General features: G+C 47.0%; 1 protein-coding gene across 8 annotated transcripts in view; it reads right to left on the reverse strand.

The window, feature by feature from the left end:
• The window catches only part of CEP164 (centrosomal protein 164), a 64745-nt gene that overhangs the window by 29250 nt on the left and 11375 nt on the right, over positions 1–24120 (reverse strand). For 7 of the 8 annotated variants that reach the window (XM_081152729.1, XM_081152727.1, XM_081152725.1 and 4 more), the window contains 6 exons: positions 16653–16854; positions 9903–10058; positions 9373–9495; positions 8621–8698; positions 1324–1695; positions 40–120 (listed from right to left, as the gene is read on the reverse strand). In XM_081152729.1, the coding sequence (XP_081008855.1) occupies positions 40–120; positions 1324–1695; positions 8621–8698; positions 9373–9495; positions 9903–10058; positions 16653–16854 (1012 nt within the window). Of the gene's footprint in view, positions 1–39; positions 121–1323; positions 1696–8620; positions 8699–9372; positions 9496–9902; positions 10059–12763; positions 12828–16652; positions 16855–24120 lie in introns of those variants that run through there. The other variant, XM_081152728.1, reaches the window with a different exon arrangement.

A 24120-nucleotide genomic window follows, 5' to 3' on the forward strand; every position in this document is an offset into this window, starting at 1 on the left:
CTCACTTTTTACCGCCACTCTGCTGCCCCCCAGACTCACCAGGCCAAGCAAGGACTCAGGGTCAGAAGCAGCAGAGTCCGAGAGCTGTAGTTCCTTCATGTGTTCACTGATCTCTGGCTCCTAGGTAAAAAGACCCACACGCAAACAGAGCACAGAGGGTTGCGATCATGATCCAGGGGATCCTGCTCAGGCCGTGACACCAACACAGGGCTGAGCCCAGAGCAAAGCCCACCTCTCCTGGAAAATCTGAAAGAGGCCTGTGGGCCCTCCCATTCTCTCTGGACACAGGCACCAGCCCCCAGACCCTCAGGCTGGGTTGCCCAGCTGAGTGTGGACAACACACTAAAATTCAGGCCAAAAAGGGTGACATGCGTAAGGAGAACCAGTGAAGTATAGTGGGCGTGGCTAGAAAGTTTGACGATAACCTGGAAAAACAACAGAATGAGAGTATTGTTTCCAGGTAGTTAAAAGCCCTTTACACTAATTCCCTCACCCTGTACCTGGAGAAGCAGCAGGATGAAGGGCTGAAAAGTCAAAAATACCAAAGGCTCTCCCCACCAGGTCCTACTTCCGTCCACCTGGGCCACTGGCCAGGTATTAGGTTGGTTCAGAAAGACCCACAGAAATCAATGAGGAGTCATCTTCTAACCTAACTGCCCAGTGCTGGGGCAGGAACTCCCAACTATCTCCCAGCTCCCTCAGTGATCTCTCTATATAGAAACTCAGACTGCTGTGACTAAGACCAATCCCAGACCTAAGTCAAGAAGTAGAAGGGGCCTGGCCGGGCGTGGCTCAGCAGCTGAGCATCGACCTAGGATCCAGGCCATCAGGGTTCAATTCCTGGTCAGGGCACATGCCCAGGTTGCAGGCTCGATTCCCAGTCAGGGGCATGCAGGAGGCAGCTGATCAATGACTCTCTCATCATTAATGTTTCTCTCTCTCTCTCTCCCTCCTTTCCTCTCTCTGAAATCAATAAAGATATATTAAAAAAAAAAAAAAAAAAGAAGAAGAAGTAGAAGGGGGAGGCAAGGAAATGGGAAGAGGAAAGAGGAAGTCAGTAGGAGAAGGAAGAACAGGGCTATCCCGGGAGGGTTCCAATGGAAAAGCAAATTTCTGCTCTGAATTTCATTCAGGATTTTACCTCCTGCAGACTCCTGACCTATTTATCACAACTAAGGGTTCTGGCTGATGTTGACAGCCAACTGCAGGCCTGCAAAGGAAGCTCCTGCCTCCCTAACAATGATCTATACACAGGAATATGCACAGGGCTGAAAGCAGCAGAGGGCTGCAGCCAGCAACCACCTGTAGGGCAGAATGACTCACTTCACTGGCATCTGATCTGCTCCTTGTTGGGCCAGAAACCTCCTTCTTTGGCTCCATTGCTTCCTCTTCCTTCCTGGAACCTTCCTCTCCTGCAGCCACCAGGTCCTCTGCTGCATCTCTGTTGCTGGATTTGGCAGGCTGATTGCCCCCAGGGCATACCAGACTTGTGGACGTTGCAGGGTCACTCTTGTGATTCTTGTCTTTTCCTGGGAGCCAGGTACTCGCCCCTCTTCCCTGTCGCCCTTTGCCATCTCCACTGGTCAGGCTGCTGTCTGCGCTTTGGCTGAAGAGCTTGCCAGGAGTAGGGGGGCGGACGGCACCTGAATCAGGAGACACGGCCTTCTCCTCTGGCTGGCTTGTTCCTGGGGACTCCTGGAGAGCCACAGGTCATGTCAGAAAGGGAGGCATCAAGAATTAATAAAAAGAATGTAGAGATTTGCTATAAGACAGAGCAGCCACTCCTTGACTCCTACGGGCCAATGCTCTAGTTCTGACACCAATGGTTATTGAACACCCAAAAGCTTCTTAAAACAGATGCCTGGCTCCACCCAGACCTACTGAGCCTGAACTTCATGGAGACTGGGACACACACAACCTGACCTCTGCCCACTGATGGGCACAGAAACCACTTCATTGGACGGTGCAGCTCCATTGCCACCTATCACATCCTCAAGTAATGAATCTGTCTCACTCCAGCCCCAAGAGACAAATCATAAGATTGCAGACTCAAAGTCAGTACTTATTTGCAATGGGGATGATGGAGAATCACATGAGAGAAAAGTACCAGAGTCTAGAATTTCTATTTTTCATTTTTAAAAGGCAGCAGGGAAAACATGTCCGGAGCAGCAGGTACAGCTCTTTCCCACAGCCCCTCCTGCACAGGCACCAAGACAGGCCATCGGTTGGAGCCCCCCACCAAGCCCTCTGAGACCACACACCAGGATGGGTTAGGAGTGTCATCAGTTCATGGGGGAAATGTTTGTAAAGGATAAAGGAGGCAGGAAAGCCTTTGGAACATAGGTCTCAGACCTGCGACTGGAGAGAGGGAAGGAGGGAGCTTGAGAAGGAAGAGCCTCGGGCCACAACACACTTCTGAGAAATGGGGGGGAGGGGGACACAACATCAGGCAAAAAGGGCCCTGCTCTAGGGCCTGCTGTGCCCCATCCACGCCATCAGCAACATGGCCTTGGCAGGAGCCACAGTCAGCAGCTGGGGCTGTTAATCAGTCAGGCCCTTCACCAGGGCCTCCTGAAAGGAGATCTGGGCAGCAGACCTCCACAGCACCACACCCTGCTTCTCACTCACTTTAAAGACCAGGTAACACCTTTAGAGTGGGCAAAATAAAACAAGAACCCTTCCCCCACCCCTGGAAATGCAGACAGTGATCTCTCCTGAGCTGAGGGAGAAACCTCCCTGCCAGAAAACATCTGTGCTAACACCTGAACTGCCAGAGCAAACAACCTCCAAGGCCTCCTGATTCCCTACCCTGGACACCCAAACAAGAACCTGCGGGTCATAATCCAAAGGTCCCAGGAGCAGCCCTAAATGCAGCACTCACTGACACTCTGCTAAAGAGCTGCTGCACCCAAAGATGTGACTGTCTGCCTGCAGGTCTGGAAGCCAACTCACACATTCCAAGGGCCATTGAGAGAGGCAGAAACTCGGAGCAGTTCAGAGCTCAGCCTCAGAGACAGACCACCAGGTGCAAATCCTGGCTCCACATTAGGCAAGTGACTTAACCTTCTTTGCGCCTGTTTCTTCCTCTAAAACACAGGGGGGTACAGTGAGGCCAACCTCACAGGGTTACTGGGAAGATGAAGTGAGTGACACCTATTAAGTGAGTTAAATAACTGAGTGTTCTTTACAATAAGTGTTCCATCAATATTAACTGATGTTATACAAGGAGACCCACACGTTCATTCACTGAGACACCTCTGTGCCAAACACCACCTTGGGGACCAAATATAAACAAGACATAGAATTGCCCTGGTGGATTTCAGATGAGTGTGGAGAAAAGTGAAATGTCACAGGTGACCCTGGTTAGGAGCCTTTACTGCCCCAAATGAAGGGCACTGGACCCAATAGTGATGCCATTGCCTGCCTCAAGCCTGCCAGGAGGCAGGGCCCCTCCAGTGCCGCCATCCTCCCAGCAGCCCTAACCTGCAGCAGAGGGATCTGCCACAATCACTGAGTTGAGAGAGGGGTAGGGTGAGCTCCTCTTCTTCAAAACAAGCACCTTCAGGGTGAGGCAGGCTCCTCATCCCAACATCCCCAATAGTGGCCAGCACGCAGCAGTACAATAACCAGTCTGGGCGGCTCCAAGGACTCCAAGCAGGAGTTTCTCAGGATACATGAGGGTGTCTGGCCAGCCACACTGCCTCACTCATCAAAAGCAGGGCCAATCCACCCAGTTATGCTCACCTCATGATTAAATAAAGGCAGCAGACCATAAATTAGGGGACAGAGAAGGTATCAGACCACAAACAGCACCCATGGCCTTCAGGACAAAATTCACATCTCCTCACACACCCTGCACACATCCTCGCTCCCGGCCTATGAACAAACATCATGCTTTTTTGCTACTGTGCCATGCACATTCTTAAATCTTAAATCTCCCCCTCCCCCCGCCCCCCAAGTCCTCACAGCCTCACAGCACCCCATCTTTCAGGAAGCTTCCTCCATCCCTGGGGCAGCTGCCCTGAGATGGGCCTTCCCCATACTCTTTCATAACAACTACAGTATCATCATTGCTGGTTTCCTTGTCTGTTTCCGTTGCCAGATCAGACCCATTATCCTCACTGCCTGACACATAATAGGTTCTCAGTAATGCTTGACTGACTTTTTAAAATAAACTGTAAAACCCCACAGACTTTGCTACACTGTGGATAAGAGCTTCAACGTAAGCACAGCCCACTCTGAAGGGAGCCTGAGGCCAAGAGGTCTGGCGACTAGAGCTGCTGCTGCAGAAATAAATGAGTCAATAAAGATGAGAAGTGTGTCCTGCAGATATTGGGTTCCTACTCTATAAAAGGGAGATGTAATACTTATCTTACATGGTTATACGGAGATTAGATTATATGTATATTTGTTATACTGCTCATTACATGAAAAATAGCTAAACAAATGTTAGCTATTAATATTCAAGATGATGGAAAAACAGGTAACCTATCAAAAACCAGAGGACACCAGACACAAGGCCAGGTTCCCACTCTTACCCACGAGAAAACTGAGCCAGGCTACAAGACTGCTAGGCCCGTCCAGGCCATTCTCAAGCTTCAGCTCTCAAAAGATTTTCCCACGGTGGGCTTATCCTATCCTGTCTATTGAAGTATTACAATATTAAAACGTGGCTAGTGTTAAAATAAGAGCGCTTGCGTGCTGAGTCCGTGACAGCCGCACAGCGTGATAGCCAGAGGCACACACTGCGGGAAGGACAGCAGAGGGAGACAGACATTGTTATAGACTGTCACAAATGGATGAACGAGGGGAGTGCGTACAAAGCCCATCAGACATGCGCCTCTGCTTTCACTGGGCCCTGCTATTCATCACATTCTGGGCCGAGGCCCGAGGCCCCACCCATGACACACTCCAGGCCCGTGTACAGTCTCTGGAGTCAGTATTCTAAGGGGTACACAGGCATGGGCGGGGACCACACCCCGGGCAGCTTTGCTCACAGCTCATCTGTGGCCAGCCTCCTGTCTCCTCTCACAGCCCCCGGGCTTTAGGTATCTCCAGGCAAATTGCTGCTGCTTTTTCAAAAAAGACGTTGCCACCTGCATGAGAGTGCCTGTGAGAACCATTTCATGTCTGGCATACCCCCCCAAAAGCCATGAGGCCCCCATGCCACAATCCTCCTCCAGCCCAGAGCACAAAGGCAGGGCTCCCGTAGTCCACACAGCTCAGGAGGGAGGGTGGGTGCTGAACAGACATCCACACCTAGATCCTGTTCTGGGAGGCCCCCACCCAGCCAACCATCAGAGCAGTCTGTTTTCCACACCTCATTCCCACCGCTGTTCTCCCTCCTCCACACTTCTCCCTGGTCTTGTTAGCACCTTCCAATCACACTGACATCATGCCATGTTTCTAAGCCCAGCTCCCTCCCTCTCCCCGACCCGCTGACGGGCTTCGCACTAGCAACCCGAGACCACTGCCAGCTTGCCTTCCCTTTAGCCTCCCTCTTCTACTCACACCATTTTCAGTTCTGTTGCACAAACCATCCCTCTTGATTCTGTAACACACTAGAAATGGGTTAAGTTGAAGGCAGGAGACGAAGGGAAGGAGAAAGTCATTCTTGCCATCCTACTGCCCTCTCATGGAACCATGAGCAAAGTGACTCGACAATGAGATAGGGCAGAACAAGCCGCGGGAGGAGCTCTCCATCCAGGGCTGCCTGGGATGCCTAGGAGTGGGAAGAGGTGGGCACCTCAGAGGATCTAAGGTCTATAAACTGGGGCAAAAGCTATTTTCAAAGGATGTGGTCCAAGCAGAAGCAGCTTTGTCAACTCCTTAAAAACACCCTTGCCGCTTTCATCCCCACCCCTAACAGTCCCTAGTTCCTGCCTGAGGTTAGAACACATGAATCCAACACTCCATGTGGCAAAAATAACTGTGTCTCCTGAGATGCTAGAGACAGGGGTGGGAGGTGTACTTAACACCTCCCATGCCAGACATTTCCCCATCACACTAGGTTGCCTATTTATATTAAAGAGGTTATACTTATTGAAATAATGCTTAAAAGCATCCACTCACCCAATATCATCATCAGAAGGGAAGCTTTTGGAAATTCAGGGCATGTCAAAGAAGAAAATGCGTTTTCTTTTTGACACTTATAATCCATTATAACGTAAAAATTAACTAGCTCGAAGTCAAAGTTCATCATGATGGATCTACTTTGGGATCTTCAATCCACCAGCTGATAGCAGGGACCAAGTGTCCATTCTACGTAGGACATGGGAGAGCCAAGGGAAGAAAAAGCACAGCCCAGTCTGCCAGGACGCGCTCCCTGTCCCCACATGGCCCATTCATTCATTCACTTATTCATTCTCTCAACTGTTCAGCAAAACTTGTCCACGCCCTTCCTATGTTGCAGGCAGTAGGCCAGGTCCTGAACATACAGACATGAGCAGGGTAGAACCTCCTCTCGATCTGCTCAGTCTTGTGGAGACTAACCCTTCTCCTGAAGTCAGGCAGCCTCCTGACAACCATTCCTACTCATGCCATCCTCCCAGCTCAAAACCTGAGCTGCTGATCCCACCAGTGTTACAAGGTCTTAGTGATCGATGAGAAGAACAAAGTTGTCACTTTGGGGAAGCAAACACACTGAAGGCTTTGAAGTTAATGCAAACAGACCAGGCCCCACTCAGAACAAAAAGTTTCAAAGTAGACACAGATCAGGTTGATGATAAAAATGGGACACTCAGAAAAATGCCACATTTAGAAGAAGTGTCAAAGTCACAATCAAAACATATCTGTGCAGAGCCAAAAATATGGACAGTGTGTGAGGTACGTACTAGAGGAAGCCTAGCTGTAGAACGGGGCCTACAGTGGCTCAAGCTGGGTCACCTTGGAAGACCCACCCATGACTCAGGGCCTGTGAGCCAACCTGCAACCCCAGCAGGCCTGAGACATTAGCCCTGGCTCTAAAAGGGAATTGAGGACCAAGACATAAGAGTCAGAAATAACAGGGACATGGTAAGGGATTATAAGGACATAATAATAAGAGATAATAAGAAAACAATTTTAAATTTGTGATATGAGCACTGCTTAGTGGTTGGTTTTGTGATCATTCTAATAAAGTACGAGTGATCTGTCTCATTTTAAAGTGTTTCAAGTATTTAAAAGAATCTGGTATATTAGACTGAAAAGTTTAAGCTTGCAATCAATATTTAAATGTTTGGGGAAATCTGAGTTGTTGACCTCATGATTTACTAGTTGTGTGAATACTTTGGGAATATTTAGAGAAATGTTAATTGTTAAAAATGAATGGACACCAAAATACATATAGTATTTTGTTCCTTTTAAGTACAAAAGTGCACTGGAGTTCTGGAGTATTACAACGATATTATGAGTTTGGGGTTTTGTTTGTTTTTTATAAAGAACATCCTGGTGGAAGTAAAGGACAGACCATGGGGAAAGAAATCAGAAGCAACAGCACTATTGGGGGTAGGAGGATTTCCGGAAACTACTCCAACTGTATCCTGCATTTCCCAGGCCCTGTGCTCAAGCTGTCTGCTTATCTAAAATATCACTTAATTTTCCTCCATGTCCAAAACTTACTGACTCCTGAAGACCCAGGTCAAATGTCATGTATGTCTTCCACCAAGTTTCCTGATCTCTAGACAAGTGATTTCTTCCCCCTCAGGACTCCTCCAAACTTGTGCTATACTTCTTTTACATGCAGCCCTGCTTTAGTTTCCTAAACACTCATTTACTCAACACTAACTGATCACTTACTAAACACCAAGTCCCTACTGTCCTTTCTCTTTCTCCATTGCAAACTCCTTGAGCCAGCCCAGACCCAGACCTCACCAATACCTGTGTCTCTACAGGGCCTAGCACAGTGGCTGCTACACAGCCAGCACTCAACCAATATGCTGAATCTGGAGGATGTCACACCTGATGAACACCTCTGATGGCTGCCAGTGCCTGTGTTATTCAATCCAAACTTCGGAGCTGGCACAAAGGTTCTCCACGATCCAGCCTAACCTACCCCACAGTGCCATCCCAGTCCTCTCCCACATGAGTCCTCAAATGCACCCCACATCTGTGCCCCTGTGCATGCCCTACATCTGGATTTCTCTCACTACTCACCCTGCTTGTCTGGTCCTGCTGCTATTCCCCACTCACCTCAGAGGTGAGTTTCTCAATGAAACCTCTCCTGGTCGATCCACGTGGACAAGAGGCTGCTAACGCCCCTCCCGGGCCTCTGCTTTACTTCCCGACGGTCTCACTGCATCCTACTCCGCACTACAGTCCTCTAAGCCTCTCTTTTATGAGACTGCACACTCTTAGAGGGGAGGAATCAGACCTAATTTAGGCATTTTATGACCCACACACCTAGCAAAGTACCCTATTTTGTAGAAACATGCAATAAATGGCGGTGATTTGGTCAATGAGTAAATGGGTGAATTCCTTTTCCCTCTTGTGCTTGCCCAAGCCCCAAAGTCCTATCTGAACAGGATTGGGACAGAATAGTTCTCTTTCCTAATATGTATTCCCTAGGGAGAAAGATGAGAGAAGCAAAGAGGAAAATACCAGGCCAAGTAAGACATCTGCCTACAGGGCCTCGGGAGCTTACCTCATACTCGAAGTCACCCCCCAGCACCCCAATGTCCAGGTGCAGGTTCTTAAGAAGCTCACTTGAGCTGTGGACACTCTGAAACAAAAATGATTATGAGCGGTGAGTTGAAGGAAACTGGACAGCCAGGGTGAGGGCCAGGAGGCTCTCTGTGGGTTATACTTTCTCAGTAAGACCTAAGAAGTACACAGACTGGGCGAGCAGTAAGGCTATGGGCTGCAAAATCATTTTCATTTATTTTCAAATCATACAGACTTTAGCCAAACAGTGAAAACAACCCAAGTGTTCATCAACAGATGAATGGATAAACAAAATGTGGTCTATTCATACAAGAAGTACTACCCAGCATGGGAAGGAATGAAGTTCTCATACATGCTATGATGTGGAGGAACCTTGGACACATTATGCCACACAAAAGAAACCATCCACTCAAGGACAACACTGTATAATTATTCTCACAGGCAAATTCAGAGGCAGGAAGTAGATCAAAGGTTGCCGGGGGTCGGGGAGAGGTAAAGATGGGGAATTACTGTTCAGGGCACAGAGTGTCTGTCTGGGATTATGGACAAGTTCTGTAAACAGGCAGTGGTGACAATGGCACTACACTGTAAAAATAATAAGGCCAATGGATTGTATACTTAAAATTGGTTAAAATGGTAACTTTCACGTTATATATATTTTACCACAATAAAAATTTTTCCAAAAAAAATAGCACAGAGGGTCTTCAGGCCAGGAGGAGGATTCGTCATTACCTGGTTGTCACTCTCTGCCTCCTCCTCGTTGGACTCCTCCCCTAAAGCCAAGAGGCTGAGAGCATTCTTGTCCTCATGGGTGGAGCCCAAGAGAGCCTTTGTATGAGCAGAAGTCTTGAGACCCTGTGAAGGCCCCAAAATAGAGAAAGAAAGTCAAGGGGCTCACGAGGAAGATCTTCACATGACCTTCAGAATGCTTTCCCCACTCTCTTTGTTTAGGTGTCTTCCAGAGCAAGCCGGCCCCATGCACAAAGCTGACCCTGGTGACTGTGGCTCATGCTGATCCTTCCTTTCCCCAACTGCTACTGCCCTGGCTGTCGGGCTGCAGTCCCTAGGGCATGAGTCCATCCTCCGCCACCAAGAGTCCCCCTTCAGCAACAAACAGGTGTGACAGCTTCCCAAGTAGATTATGAACCTTGAGGACGCAGCCCATGCCCTCTATTTCTCATCTGTGGGCCACGTAGCTCCTAGCATGGCACAAGGAGGCCCCACAGTAACTAAATACACATAATGTAAGAAAAAGCATTTACCAGCGTGAGTTCTCCAAGCTGACCAGACTCCACGGAGCTCCCCAGGCTCGCACTGTGAGATGCGGGGAATGCAGAGGGCGAGACATCCACAAGGCCTCGTAAGGGAGCCAGGCCCCCAAGAGGAACGTGGACTGGGGCTAACGAGGAGCCCAGGGCCTGGGCAACAGAAAACAGCCTGTTACAAACTGAAGAAACCACATGGCTCTGAGAACTGGAGACAGATACAAAAACAAAACATCTGAATCCTGCCTGCTCACATTTAAACCACCTCCGTTCAGAGGCTGCCAATGAAACCCAGCATCCAGAGGTTACCACTGTGCCACCTGTGAGAAGTCACAGCTGCTTTCCTGGTCTCACACCCCCACTGCTGTCTCACGGCATGCAGTTCTCCACAGCTGGCAGAGGCCGCGAAGGGCTCTGCTCTCCTTCCAGAAGCCACACAAAAGTGCAGAGGAGGAGAGAGCAAACACCAAAGCCTCATCTGCCAGAATGAGAAGTCTCTACAGATAAAGTTTAAAACCTATGAATCAAGAAACAGTAGCACGACCACGCTGCTTACAAACATCGAAGTAAACACCAGAGAAAGCAGTTGCCTCTGGAGGGGCACACACCTGAGAGCTGCTGTAGTTTGTGCTGTGTCCTTTGGGACTATTTGACTTTGTTTACTATGAGCATATATGATTTGGCTTAAAATGAGTATTAACTATGAAACAAGATACATGACCAACAAGGGAGGAGCTCTCTTGTCCTACTGCACTGAAGGAGAAAGTGGCTGACAGAGGCCCTGCCAGACGGGCCCTCTCCTCTCCTCCCTGCCCTCCAAAGGTGCCGTGCCAGCAAGGCCGGGGAGAACCAGGCTGACAGAAAGAATCTGTGAGAGTTGGGGCTGCTCACACACTGCTGGAGTCTCAATTTACCCATCTGAAAGATGTCTGTCCTACCACTTCAAGTTTGTTGAGAAGTTCAAATGAGACCATGAATGCAAGGAGCACATGCAGGTGGTCCAGGGCGACGTCACCGTGACAGAATTGCTATCATCACAGGGATTCACATTACAATAGTCTGGGCTTAGAAGCAGAGGCAAGGATAGCGTTCTGGGGACAATTTACAAAGAGCTCTTTAAAATTAATTTCACAAATTTAAAATGTATAAAACAACACAAAAAGTCCATTTCTCTCTAATCCCACAGGGACTGAATAAAAAAAGGGGAACCTAGAGGTCAGAATCAGAGCATGCAGGCAGCCCATCTCTCACTCACTCAGCCTAGCAGCCGACCGTCGGGCAGTTCTGAGCAGGGCCCGTTTCTCCAGGGGAAGGGCATCAAACGGTCCTCTGAAAGGTGGGATGAGACCCATGCCCGGGCCTCTGTAGATTCCCAGTCACCTGGCCTGTTGCAGAGCATCTCCGTTAGGCAGAAAAGGAGGTGGTTCTAATAAAACTGGCCGCCGTTACCTGAGCACCGGGCACCGAGCTGAGCGCCTTCCATGCCACGTCTCACTGACCTCTCCCAGCAGCCTCAGGCCACCATCCTCCCCTCATGAGCCAATGGTGACTGAGGATGTCAAGACCCCTGCCCAAAGTCACAGGGCCAGCAAGGGGGCAGACATGGGCTTGGAACCCAGGCTATGTCCAAGGCAGCCTCTTACACTGCATTCTAGTTGGGGAAGAAAGGGAGCCCAGGCAAGCTTCTAACCACAAGTAAACAGGGCCTGCTCCTCCTGACGTCCGCCCTCCCAAGTAGCACGAGTAGCAGCAAGCAAAATCCCTCCCACACTGTACTTACAGAAAATTACAGACTCCTGGCACAGCTAATTTGCTAACGTGCTATGGAGGGAGGGAGACAAGCAGGCTGAGGGCTTTGTTCTCCAGACCTTTACCAAATCAGTGGTTAGCAGGGAAATTATACATTCCTGGCTCCTAGCTGGTCATCTTCTATAGATGGCCATTAACCCTGACCACGGGCTGTGCGTGGCTTGTCCCTCAGAGAGGATACCTTGCTGCCACTGGGCTGATTAACACTTGCGGGATAACCTGTGGCCTATCTGGTATTTATAGTGCCACAGTGGTTAGTAGGGCCAGTGGAGAACCAGTGCACCCCTGTAATTAGGAAGCAGAGGCAACAACCAGGTAAAGCCATAGCTGGGCAACAGCAGAACAGCCAGGAAATTCAAATGGACCCCGTGGCCTCTGAGCCAACCTGACTTCTAAATGAAGACTATGGTGTGACTTATTAAGGGACAAAGGTCAAAATGACAGGGCAAGCCATGCCCTTGGGTTACATCCCAGTTGGGGAGGAAGTGAAGGCACAGGCAGGGTCTGCACAGCTTTACCAGGTTGTTCACATGGTTCTGGGAAACCTGGGAAGCAAGGAGCAGAAGCAGCTCACTGGATGGTCAGAGAGTCTGGGCCTCAGCCCTGTAACAAGATTAACTCTAGTTCTGTGTGATTCTAAGGAGGGACTGAGTGCAGAGCTCGGGGTTAGGGTGTCTGATTAGGAGGACCTCTCTCTATCATCAGCTGATGGGAAAGGCTTCCCAATCCTAAAAAGGCACCTATACCCTGCATAAGTGCCAGGACCAGTGCTACCTTGTTCACCCTCAAAAAGAATCATCTCCAAAGCATGTGAACCACCCCAGAAGTCCAGGTACCTTCCACCCCTATCTGGCAGGTGATGGGGTAGAAGAAACAAGAAATATATGTCATCCACAAGATGGCTATCCTGAGTAGTTAAGGGGTCAATAGTTACCAAAGGAGGGCAAAGAATAGGAAAGCAGACCTGACGGCTACCTTAACACGACAACTCAACCGGCTCCCTTGCTGCCGCGTTCGCTGAGGCCTGGAGGCCATGCTAAGAAGCCTACCTGGTGGAGAAACTGCATCTTGCCTGGCTCTACAGCAAGCCCTCCGTTGGAACTCAGCTCGACTAGCCCCTGCCTGAGAGGGCTGCTGCTTGGCTGGAAACAGGCTTGCTGAGAGGCTTCCTGCCCAGCCAGGAAAAGGGCCACCTCCTGAGGATGCTCCAGCAGCTCTGGTTCCCAAGCCAGAAACCTTGAGTCCCTCTCCAGGGCTCTGATGGCCTCGTGCTCACCCACACTAGACATCCTGGAAGACTCAGCTGCCATGCAGCAGACCATGCTGGAGAGGTCTTTGCACGGCATTTCCTGCATGCTCTCGAGCGGCCCCAGGCCCTCCAGCCGCCTGGAGATCTTGGCCATCTGCAGGATGTGCTGGTAGAACCTCTGGTCCTCAGAATAGTCTTCACTCTCGGACTGCTCATCAGCAGAGTTCTGCAGGTGGGACAACTGGGGCACTAGGAAGGGGCTCAAGTGTAGACCTCTGGGTCCAGGGCCTGACTGGCCCACACCCTGCCCAGATCCCTGAGAGCTCTGCAGGTCCCATGGGAAGTTATTCACCTCACCCACAATCTGAGAGTCAAGGTGAGAAGCCAGACTGTTGTTGCCGATGGTGTTCTCTAAGTCAGGCTCATACACACTAGGCTTCCTGTCTTCTTTGGGGGGGTCTGGATACACCGGGGATTGTCTCTTCTCACTGGTAGGAGATGCCCCAGGGGGACTCCCTGATGGGGCATTCTGGGCTAGTTCTGATGCCAGAGTATCAGGTGGCATTAGAGAGAGTACCTGAAGTGGATCTTCAGCTGAGGCCCCTAGATCCTCAGGATCAGTGGAGCTGTCTGGGCCATCCTTGACAAACTTGGAGACCTGCCCCATCCACAATCCTGGGGGCTCTCTCCTTCTCCTTCCCCAGCCCACACTCCCACCTTCCCCAGAAACGCCATGCCAGCTCAGGTCTTCAGCTGGGCCACTGTCTAACAAGAAGAGCTTGCTCTTCCTGGCAGGCAGCATCTGGTAAGAACAAGGGGACAGGGAGGGGTCCTCCTCAGGGGATGCTGAGGGAATGGGGCTCTGGCCCTTGTCCCCCGCGGGGCCAGTGGGGCTCAGTTTGGCCATGCTGTAGCTGTGCGGCTCCCCTTTCAGCTGTGGGCCCTTGGTGGTTTCAGAAAGCTCTGAGTGAGCAGAGGCCTGGTTCCTGCTTTCTATCACAGCCTGCCCATCCTGGAGTGGCCCACTGCTCTCGAGGCCCACAGTGCCAAGTTTCTGCTTTCTGCTCATTTCCAGCTCTTCTATTTCAGGGTCTGAAAACCCCAGGTAGATTTTCTCTGTTGGCTTCTGGGGTTTCTCCAGACCCTGCTGATCACCTAATTCTGTCCTGCATTGGGCTGGGGCCCTGCCTAAGATTTTCTCCACATCGGCAAAGATCTGGTAGGTTCGGGAAGCTTGGCCTTTGCAGAGTGGCTGTAGCTTGTTGGGCAGGGTGCCCAGGAGAGGCCAGGGGGTGTCACCAAGCATGCATGGACTCTTCCCTTTCTTAAAGGAGCCCTCACTTCTAGCCTGCACATCTTGGTCTAGGTCGAGATCAGCAAGCCCAGGTGCTGGGAGAGGGGATGGGCCACGGAGAAAGGAGGAAGAAGGCAGAAGTCCCTGCTCAGGCTGTGTTTCCTAGATGGATATATAAACATGCAGAGAACACTAAGACAAAGCACTTCGGATTTATACTTACTACCTCAGCCCTTGGCAAGCCCTTAGAAGAAACCCACCCTCCATTTAAAGTAAAACAAAAACCAAAGAGGGAAGAGAAGCTAAAAGCTCCCTTGAGCTTTGCTGTTTTCTGGCCCTAGTTTCCTTATTGTAAAGAGGAGGCCAGACTAGATCAATGGTTTACAACCTTGCTCCACAGAACCTATAGGCTGGGTCCACATGGTACCCCAGGGCTGCTAGCCTATACATGCTATGAGGAAGGGGCATCACCCAGAATCACACCCCAGGTTCAAGCACAGCAGTCCCACTTCTCCATGTGCTGGGCCTCTCTGGAGGCACTGACCTGAAGGCATGCTTCACCACTAACCAAAGTCTGAAAGTCGCCATCTAGATTAGCCCTACAGTGCCATCAAGCTCTCAGTTCTGTGACTGGTTAATTCTATAAAATCCACCAACCTCATCAAGGACTGCCAGAATTATCTGAGAAGGGAGAGAAGAGGGGGCACCTGTGAGCTGAGCCTTGGAAACACAGCCCAGGTCTTCTACCAAAGGCTCGACTTGGTACCGTTCACGAGAGGTCCATGCAGTCAGAGAATGTTTGGGCTAGAAGAAACCCTAAAAAATCAATAACACCCTGAAGGCATTCACACTAAACTCCATTGGGCCCATGAGCACACACCTCCAGAGAGTCCAAACCACCTGAGTCCAGGTTACCCACATGCCTGCCCCGTAGACAAACTCAGGTTTGAGACTCCTGTCCTGAGCCCTAAGATCCCAACCGGCAGCACAGTGTTATCCAACCGTTCCCAGCTCCTGAAACTACATAAGGAATTCTTTCTAACAGGAAGCTCCAGGAATTCAGCCACACACCCAGAACTCAGTCTAGTTCCAAGCCCTCCACCCCAAAACCCTCTCTACATTCCCTCTCCCGCTGTCAGCCGTGCCACAGCCTGTGCAGGTGCTGAATGTTATTAAAGTAACCCTGACCAAGAGAAATCCCATCACCATCTCTGCCTTTCAAACACATGACGTAAGGAAGTTCAACCTGTTTGCAAAGTATCTGTCCTCTTTTCTCTATGTGGAGGAACGAGCTTGTTATCTCATTTCTCAGAGCCATGAGTAGTAATGTGCAGGGGGAGGGGAGAGAGGGAGGATCTGTATAGCTTAGAAATGGTAAAAGGCTGAGTTCATGAGCAACCATCCAATGCCAGACTGGCACCTTGAAAAGGACTGACTGGACACAGGCGATCTCCACTGAGGAGTGAGCACCGGGCACTGGTGGGGATGAAGACCATAAGCAAAAGGATAAATCAAGTGGACTGGACAAGGTTGAAAAGACAGTCCCAGTGCTCCTGACTGGCTGAGCTGCGCTCTCCTCAAAGTGCCCAGCCTGCCCCCAGCTGGGTGAAGGGAAAAGGCAGTGTCCCTGCGCCGCCATTGCGCCGGGAGAGCCCGGCCTCACCTCAGTATCGCTCCAACTCAGCTTCTCTGCCATAAAATGAGGGCAATAATTCTGCCTCCTGAGGGCAGACATACTAGAGGGACAAATAAAATAATGCAAAAAAGCACCTTCAAATCTAAGCAAAAACAGTCACTTGAGACCAAGGTTATCACACTGCACTCCAATGTCAGTTATCTATCACTAGCCTAGGCCACTGGCAACAAAGACAACCAGGAGTGGCTAAAGCCCTACAGCTTTTCTCTGGGGACCCTGAAGGTGCTCTCACAGCTGAATTACGGGTCCTCTGACATCTAGGATTCGCACCGCTGAGACACACAATGGACCCACACTGGGGAAGCCTGGCTGAGAGGAGAGGGAAGACACTCTGCTCCCCTGGGCTCTCTGGCTCTGCCAGCTGCTCCCTGTCCCCCTCTCCAGGGGGCAGATGGCATCACTTCTCTCACCATTACTGTGAACCGCGACCCTCGGCAGAGCACCTTCTTACCAGCCCTAGTCTGTAACATGTGCTTCCCAAGGGGGAGAGAGGAATTATTTAGAAATAGGAACCTCCTCTAGAAGCCGAAAGGAAAGCATGCCAGAAGACTGGCACAATCGGATGATGTGCCCTCGAGAAAGGACCGTCAGCTGCCATCCTTTCCCTCCCAGCCGTCCTTCCCCTCCCAGCCATGTGCACCGAGAGGTCCCAGGTCGTGCAGGTGGCAGCCCCGGGCTCTGGGCTGGCACCCAACTCACCGTGGCACTGCTGGGGGCCTCTCTGTCCTTCCGGTCCCTCTTGTCCTTCTTCTTCTTCCTATCTTTCTTCTTATTGGCCCCAGCTGACAGCTTCCCTCGCTCTTGGATCACCAAGTTCCGATAGTGCTCATCACAGGGATGGTCCCACATGGACTGCCCGTTGGCAAAGTTGAAATAGTAAATGTCACCTGTGATGTCCTGGCTAGGAGTGAATTGAGGCCAGAAGTCAGTCCCTGCTCAAATCCAAAGCTACTTAGGGAAAAAGACGACGAATGGTGAGGAGGAAGAGGAGGAGGAGTCGGGGAGGGAAGGAAGGAAGGTGGGAGGAGAGGGAGAGACAGGAAAGGGTAACACAAAATTGAAAGGTACTGTTTAGCTAAGAATAAAGGAGTTAACTAAGACAGGAATGAAGGATTGGGACACCTAGGGACTTCTCTAGACAGAGACACATAATTATCAGGGTCCCTGGGAATTCACGCGAGACTGGTGTAGGAATAAACTTGGTTTTAGATAGCTAAGTACACATGCTACGGTATATTGGAGATAAAATCCAGGACAGACCTTGCTTAACATTTTTATAAATGGTCTGAGGGAAAAAGATACATTGTGAAAGCTCTGGTTTTATAAAAGCCTCCAAACTCATAAGAAGTGACAATCCGACTAGTGGGATCAACAGAAGGAAATAACCCATTAACACAGATAGTAGTAAAAGCAACAGTCACAATAACAATATAAAAGATATAATGCCCAGGAATCAATCCAAAGTGCTAAATCTTTATAAAGCTTTACTGAAAAGCAGGAAAGGGGGGAGGGGGGAGAACAAAACAATTAGAGGGAGACTCTATGTTCCTGAATAGACTCAAGTCTGTAAACAAGCCAGTAATCCTCTAATTCATTCCTACAATCCCAGTAGAGCCCCAATCGGGCTCCTTATGAAACCTACCAACTCAATTTCTATTCAAATAAAATAGAAAATACACAGAAGTAAACAGGAAAAATATCAGGGATAAAAGATAAAAAGAAGATATACAAATGTCCAACATGCATATGAAAAGACAGTCAACATCACTAAACATTAGAGAAATGAAAATTAAAACCACAAAATAGCATTAAAATACCCCTCCACACCCATTAGCATGGCTATTATCAAAAAAGCTGAAAATAACAAGTGTTGGCAAGGATATGGAGAAACTGAAACCCTGTGCTCTGTTTGTGAGAATGTAAAATGGTGTAGCCACTGTGGAAAACAGTATGGCAGGTCCTCAAAAATTGAAAGTAGAACTGCCATATGTCTCAGCAACTCAACCTCTGGGTATATACCCAAAAGAACTGAATGCGGGATTCAGACAGACATTTGTATGTAGGTCCTGGGAACATGGGTTTTAATGCCAATGTTCACAGCAGCATTATTCATAACCGCCAAAGGTAGAAACAATCCGAAAATCCACTGACAAATGGAAAAGCAAAATGTCTATACATACCTAGAACATTATTCAGTCTTGTAAAGGAATTAAATTCTGAAAAACGCTATAACATGGATGAGCCTTGCAGACTTTATGCTAAGTAAAATAAGCCAGTCACAAAAGGACAAGCACTGTATGAATTCACTTATATGAAGTACTGAGAATAGACAAGTTATAGAGACAGAACATGGATCAGAGGTGACCAGAAGCTGGAGAGAGGGGAGAATGGGGAGTCTTATTTCATGGATACAGAATTTCGGTTTAGGATGAAAGTTCTGGAGATGGTGGTGTGTAATGGTTGCACAATACCATGAATGTACTTATTAATGCGACTGAACTGTATGTCTAAAAACAGTTAAAACAATCAATTTTGTTATGTATAGTTTACCAGAAAAAAAACTTACAAAAAAATTAGTAACTTATGACTGTAGACCCGCTAGTATAAATGCACAGGAGTGATGCCAACGGGCACTTCTGCCTTGTTGTTCAGTCAGTGCATAAGGAAGAATAAAGAAAATTAAAGACAAGAAGCTAGGGAAAATAGCAGAAATGGTGGTGTAAGATTAATACACAGGAAAATTCAAAGAGTTCTACCTCCTTGCCCGGCCGGGCTTGGCTCAGCGGATGAGCGTCAACCTAGGATCCAGGTGATCAGGGTTCGATTCCCGGTCAGGGCACATGCCTGGGTTGCGGGCTAGGCAGCCAATCAATGACTCTCTCATCATTGATGTTTCTATCTCTCTCTCTCCCTCTCCTTTCCTCTCTCTGAAATCAATAAAGATATATTTAAAAAAAAAAAAAGAGTTCTACCTCCTTAACAAAAATTAAAAAATAAGCAACACAATAGACAAAAAGCCAAAGGGTATAAACAAGCAAATCGCAAAAGCTAAACCACGGCCAACTGATGGCCAACTCAACTCTGAACAATGTGGGAAATACAAATTAAAACAATCAGGTATAATTTCTTGCCTTCAGACTGACAATTTTTTGGATTGATAATTTTTGATATTTTTAAATGGACAATCATGTGTTATTGATGTGACTGATAAACTGTAATGGAAAAATAATTTGGTATTATCTAACTATTTAAATTCTGCATTTTTTAAAATTTTTTTTTGGTTAATCCTCACCTGAGGATATTTTTTCCATTGCTTTTCAGAGAGAGTGAAAGGGAGGAAGGAAGGGGGAAAGAGAGACACATCCACTGGTTGCCTCCCAAATGCACCCGACAGGGGGCAGGGAGCGAATCCACAACTGAGGTATGTGCCCTTGAAGGATATCGAACCCACAACCCTTCAGTACGCAGGACAATGCTCTAAGCACTGAGCCAAACTGGCCAGGGCAATTCTGCACATCTGTTAACACATCAATTCAACTTGTAGAAATTTTTCTAAAGAAACATACACAAAACCAGGCAACATGCGTCACGGAACTACCCTCACCCCATGGCAACACAAATACTTGATTAATACATAACAACTACAACAACAAAATAAGACAAAAAAAGGTCTTCAATATAGCCAGACAGAAAGAGAAGTTCTCATGTGCCAGAAACAGGGAAAGCATGAGATCCGAGGAGGAAGTACAGGAGCTGACAGGTCAAGGCTGGTATCTGACCCAGACACAGGCCCTGGTAACTCAGGTTTTAATGTCAATTTATGAACACAAAATACGGCCTTAGGCTTTCATGAATGTGGAAACTGGAAATGAGACTCTCACATTCATCTGTGGGCCTTAAGAATGCTTTCCCCATGAATAAAATAACCTAGAGGGTCATGGAAACAACAAAGAAGCGTGTCACCCACTCCAGGTTCCAGCAGGCAAAATAAAATGTTATGAATAACTGAAACCCCAAGACACATGTAAGTACAGAGGCGAAAATGTGTTAAGGAAATCCAAAGTCAGGAAACTAATATGAAAATTTGGTGCTAAACCACTGAAAAATCCTGGACAGAAGCCATTATAAAGCCACTCGACAACCTAGGAATGAGACACTCACAGAAAATCACCTCCACAGAAGATGAACTCACAAAATTCACAACAAATAATCACGAACCACGTGCAGAAACAGCTCCCCAGGACAGAACACAGGGACACAATAAAGAGAAGAGTTATCACATCCAAAACTTGGCTCAGGAGAATGATTAAAAGAAGACTAAATAACTACATTTACAGTTATTGTAGAAGGGATAGAAGGAGCAGAATCCACAATGAAAGAACAGGATTCTAAAAAAAAGAAAAACCCAGACATACTGAAGAAAACATAATAGAACTTACAGAAATTGGTAGTCATATTTTTTTAAAAACAGGTAGATTAAACAGTAAATTTAACACAGAAAAAGAAACAAATAATGAATTAAAAATATGCCAAAGGAAATTACCCAGAATGCAGCATGCAAGATAAAGTAATTTTTAAAATATGAAACAGAAGTTAAGAAACACAGAGGATTGCCCTGGCCAGTGTTGCTCAGTGGTTAGAGCAACAGAAAGCCCAAGCACAGAAAGGTTGAGGGTTTGATTCCTGGTCAAGAGCACGTACCTGGGTTGCAGGTTCAATCCCCAGCCCCATTTGGGACGCATGCAGGAGGCAACCAATCGATGTGCCTCTCTCACATAGCTATTCCTCCCTCTGTCCCTCTCTTCCCCTCCCTCTCTTTCACTCTCTAAAAATCAATGGAAAAAATATACTCGGGTGAGAATTAACAACAACAAAATTTTTTTAAAGAGACAGAGAGGATTAAGAAAAAGGGGGGACCAATATATTTCTAGTCAGAGTTCCAGAAAAGTGATATGGTTGAGAATTTTCCAAAACTGAAGAGGAATGAGTCCTCAGAGTAGGAAAGCACTCCCAATCCTGAGCATGGTAATTAAAAATAAACCCATACTCAGATACACTGTAGGAATTACAAAACACCAAAGTTAAAAACAGCCAGAGAAGGAAAACTTGATTTGCCTATAAAGGAACAACAAATTAGACCACAAAAACATGTCTTATTTGCAAAATCAGAAGTCAGAAGATAATGGTGCATAATATTGTCAAAGGGTTGTTCATATTCAACAAACAATTTTATACTCAGTGAAACTATCTTTCAAGAGTGAGACCAGACAAAAATGACTAAGGACACAGGAAGATATAAGCAACAGTTAACATGCTTGATACAAAGGACATTTTTAGATCCCTGTATCCAAAAATGAGAGATGAGCCTTGGCCGGTTTGGCTCAGTGGTTAGAACATCAGCCCGCAGACTGAAGGGTCCCAGGTTTGATTCCAGCCAGGGATACGTACCTCGGTTGTAGGCTCGGCGAAAGGGAGGCAACCAATCAATGTGTCTCTCTCGCATCAACGTCTCTCTCTCTCTCTCTCTCTCCTCCTTCCACTCTCTCTGAAAAGCAATGGAAAAAATATCCTCAGGTGAGGATTAAAAAAAAAAAAAATGAGAACTGAGATTTGTATCAAGCACACATAAAACATTTACATACACAGGATCACTTACTGAGCCACAAAAGAAGTCTCAATTTGTAACAAAGAATATAATGAATAAAAAAAACTGGAAATCAGTAATAAAAATGCCCAAACTCTATCTACCTCGTTCCCTTCAAACTATTAGTTTGGAGCAAAGATCTGTAACAAAATTTTAGAAAATCAAATCAACTAACATATGTTTATGACCAAGCAGACTTTATTCCAGGAACGTAAGGTCAGTTTAACATTTGAAAATCAATCAATATAATTGTTAACAGACCAAAATAGAAAAATCATATGATCTTATCAATAAATGCAGAAAAAATATTTGATAAAATCCAATATCCATTTCTGATCTGAACTCTCAGAAAGCTAGGGAGAGATGGGAACTTCCTCATCCTGACAAAGGGCATTTACAAAAACACAGCTAACATCATACTCAACGGTGAAAGGCTCACTGCTTCTCCCTAAAGAACAAAGCAAAACTGTCCACTGTCACTGCTTCTCCCCAGTTATACTAGAGGTTCTAGTGAGTGCAGGAAGACAAGAAGTAGAAGCAAAAAGTATCCAGATTAGAAAGCAAGAAGTAAAAATGTCCTTATTCCCGGAATATGTGGTCACCCATGTAGAAAATCCTACGGAATCTACAGAAAAGCTATTAGAACTGACATAAGTGAATTTAGTAAGTTTGCAAGATATAAGATGAATATACAAAAACCAACTTTATTTCTACATAAAAGCAACATACAACTGGAAATTAAAATTTTAAATATACAGAAACATCAAAAATATGAACTATTTAGGAATAAATCTAACAAAATGTGGGCAAGATATACACTAAAAACTACAAAACATATCTTAGCGTTATTAAAGAAAACCTAAATAGAAACAGACCCTGTTCTTGGGTTGGAAGACTCAATATGGTTTTAGATGTCAGCTCTCCCCAAACTGATTTACAGACTCAATGCAATCCCAATCAAAATCCTAACGGGATTTTTTTGTACAAAATGGCAAACTGATTCTAAAATTCATATGCAAATACAAAGGACCTACAATACAACTTTGAAAATGGAGAACAAAGGTGGAGGATTTACCCTAAATAATTTCAAGTTTTATAATGAAGCTACAGTAATCACGACGGCCTGACATTCGTATAAAGGTAGACAGATAAGTGAAGACAGCAGACTCCCCAGACAGACCCACACATAATGGTCAATTTCGAGAAAAGTCTAAACACCCTTCAATATAAGTGGTTAAATAAACCAGGATTTTTTAAATTATGGTCCATCCATGCATGGAAAAGCATGCAGCAGTAAAAGAATGAGGTAGACTTTCACACCCAGACATAAAAAAGCAGTGTATACAGCACTTACTTTTAAAAAACAAAATGTTTTGGGGGCGGGTCTGTGTGTTTTAAAGGTCTGGAAGGAATTCACCAATTAATCACTCTTGGGGTTGAGAGTAAGGGTAAAAGATGACACGTACAGTAGTACCTCGGTTTTCGAGCGTCTCGGCGGACGAACATTTCGGTTTACAAACGCTGTAAACCCAGAAGGAAATGCTTCGGTTTTCCAACACGCCTCGGAAGTGAAACATGCCACACGGCTTCCGCTGAGGGCAAGATTCTGAGGCCTAGCTGTCGGCTGTGGATCCCTCGGTTTTCGATCATTTCAGAATGTGAACGGTCTTCCGGAACGGATCACATTCGAAAATTGAGGTACCACTGCGTACGTAAGTTGTAATGACTTTTATTTTTTTAAAAAGTGAAAATACTTCACACTCTCCTTACAGCACAAGGGAGTATTGGCCACCACTAGCAAATATGTGTGAAGGCAGCTGGCACAAGCCTGGCACACAGCTGGGCCTTAACCAATGACAGTTTCCTTCCTTCCATCCACCTTTCTATTTTAACATCACTCTAGCCATTTATTTATTGTGTATGTGTACATTAAGGTGTTGTTATACTGATTATATTTCTCATATGGCTTTTCATTAAAAAACATATCCAAGCCCTGCCAGCGTGGCTCAGCGGTTGAGCATCAACCTATGATCCAGGAGATCACGGACGGTTCAATTCCCAGTCAGGGCACATGCCCGGGCTGGGGGCTCAATCCCCACAGGGGGTGTGCTGGAGGCAGCCTCTCAATGACTCTCTCATCATTGATGTTTCTGTCTCTCTCTCCCTCCCTTCCTCTCCCTGAAATCAATAAAGACTTTTTTTTTTAAACATATCCAAAAGCAAAACAACATACATACAAAGTTAAAAACATAGGGAAAAAGAAGACAGAGATTATTAGACAAGGCAAATGTATCAGGGTTGATACTGAAAACTAGACAGAAACCATTATTCTACAAACCACCATGAGTCCTCAGCACCTAGAATACTGTGTGTAGTGCTGACGGACTTACTCCAAAAAAGATGTCATGAAGCTGGAGAAGGTCCAAGGGAAGGCAGCTAAAAAGATCAAGAGAACAGGGGACACTGCCAGGTGAGAAGCTAAAAGGATTACGATTCTTCAGTGGAGATAAGTAAGGCTGCAGT

Source organism: Miniopterus schreibersii (assembly GCF_964146895.1).
Source record: "Miniopterus schreibersii genome assembly, chromosome: 12".
NCBI lineage: Eukaryota > Metazoa > Chordata > Mammalia > Chiroptera > Miniopteridae > Miniopterus > Miniopterus schreibersii.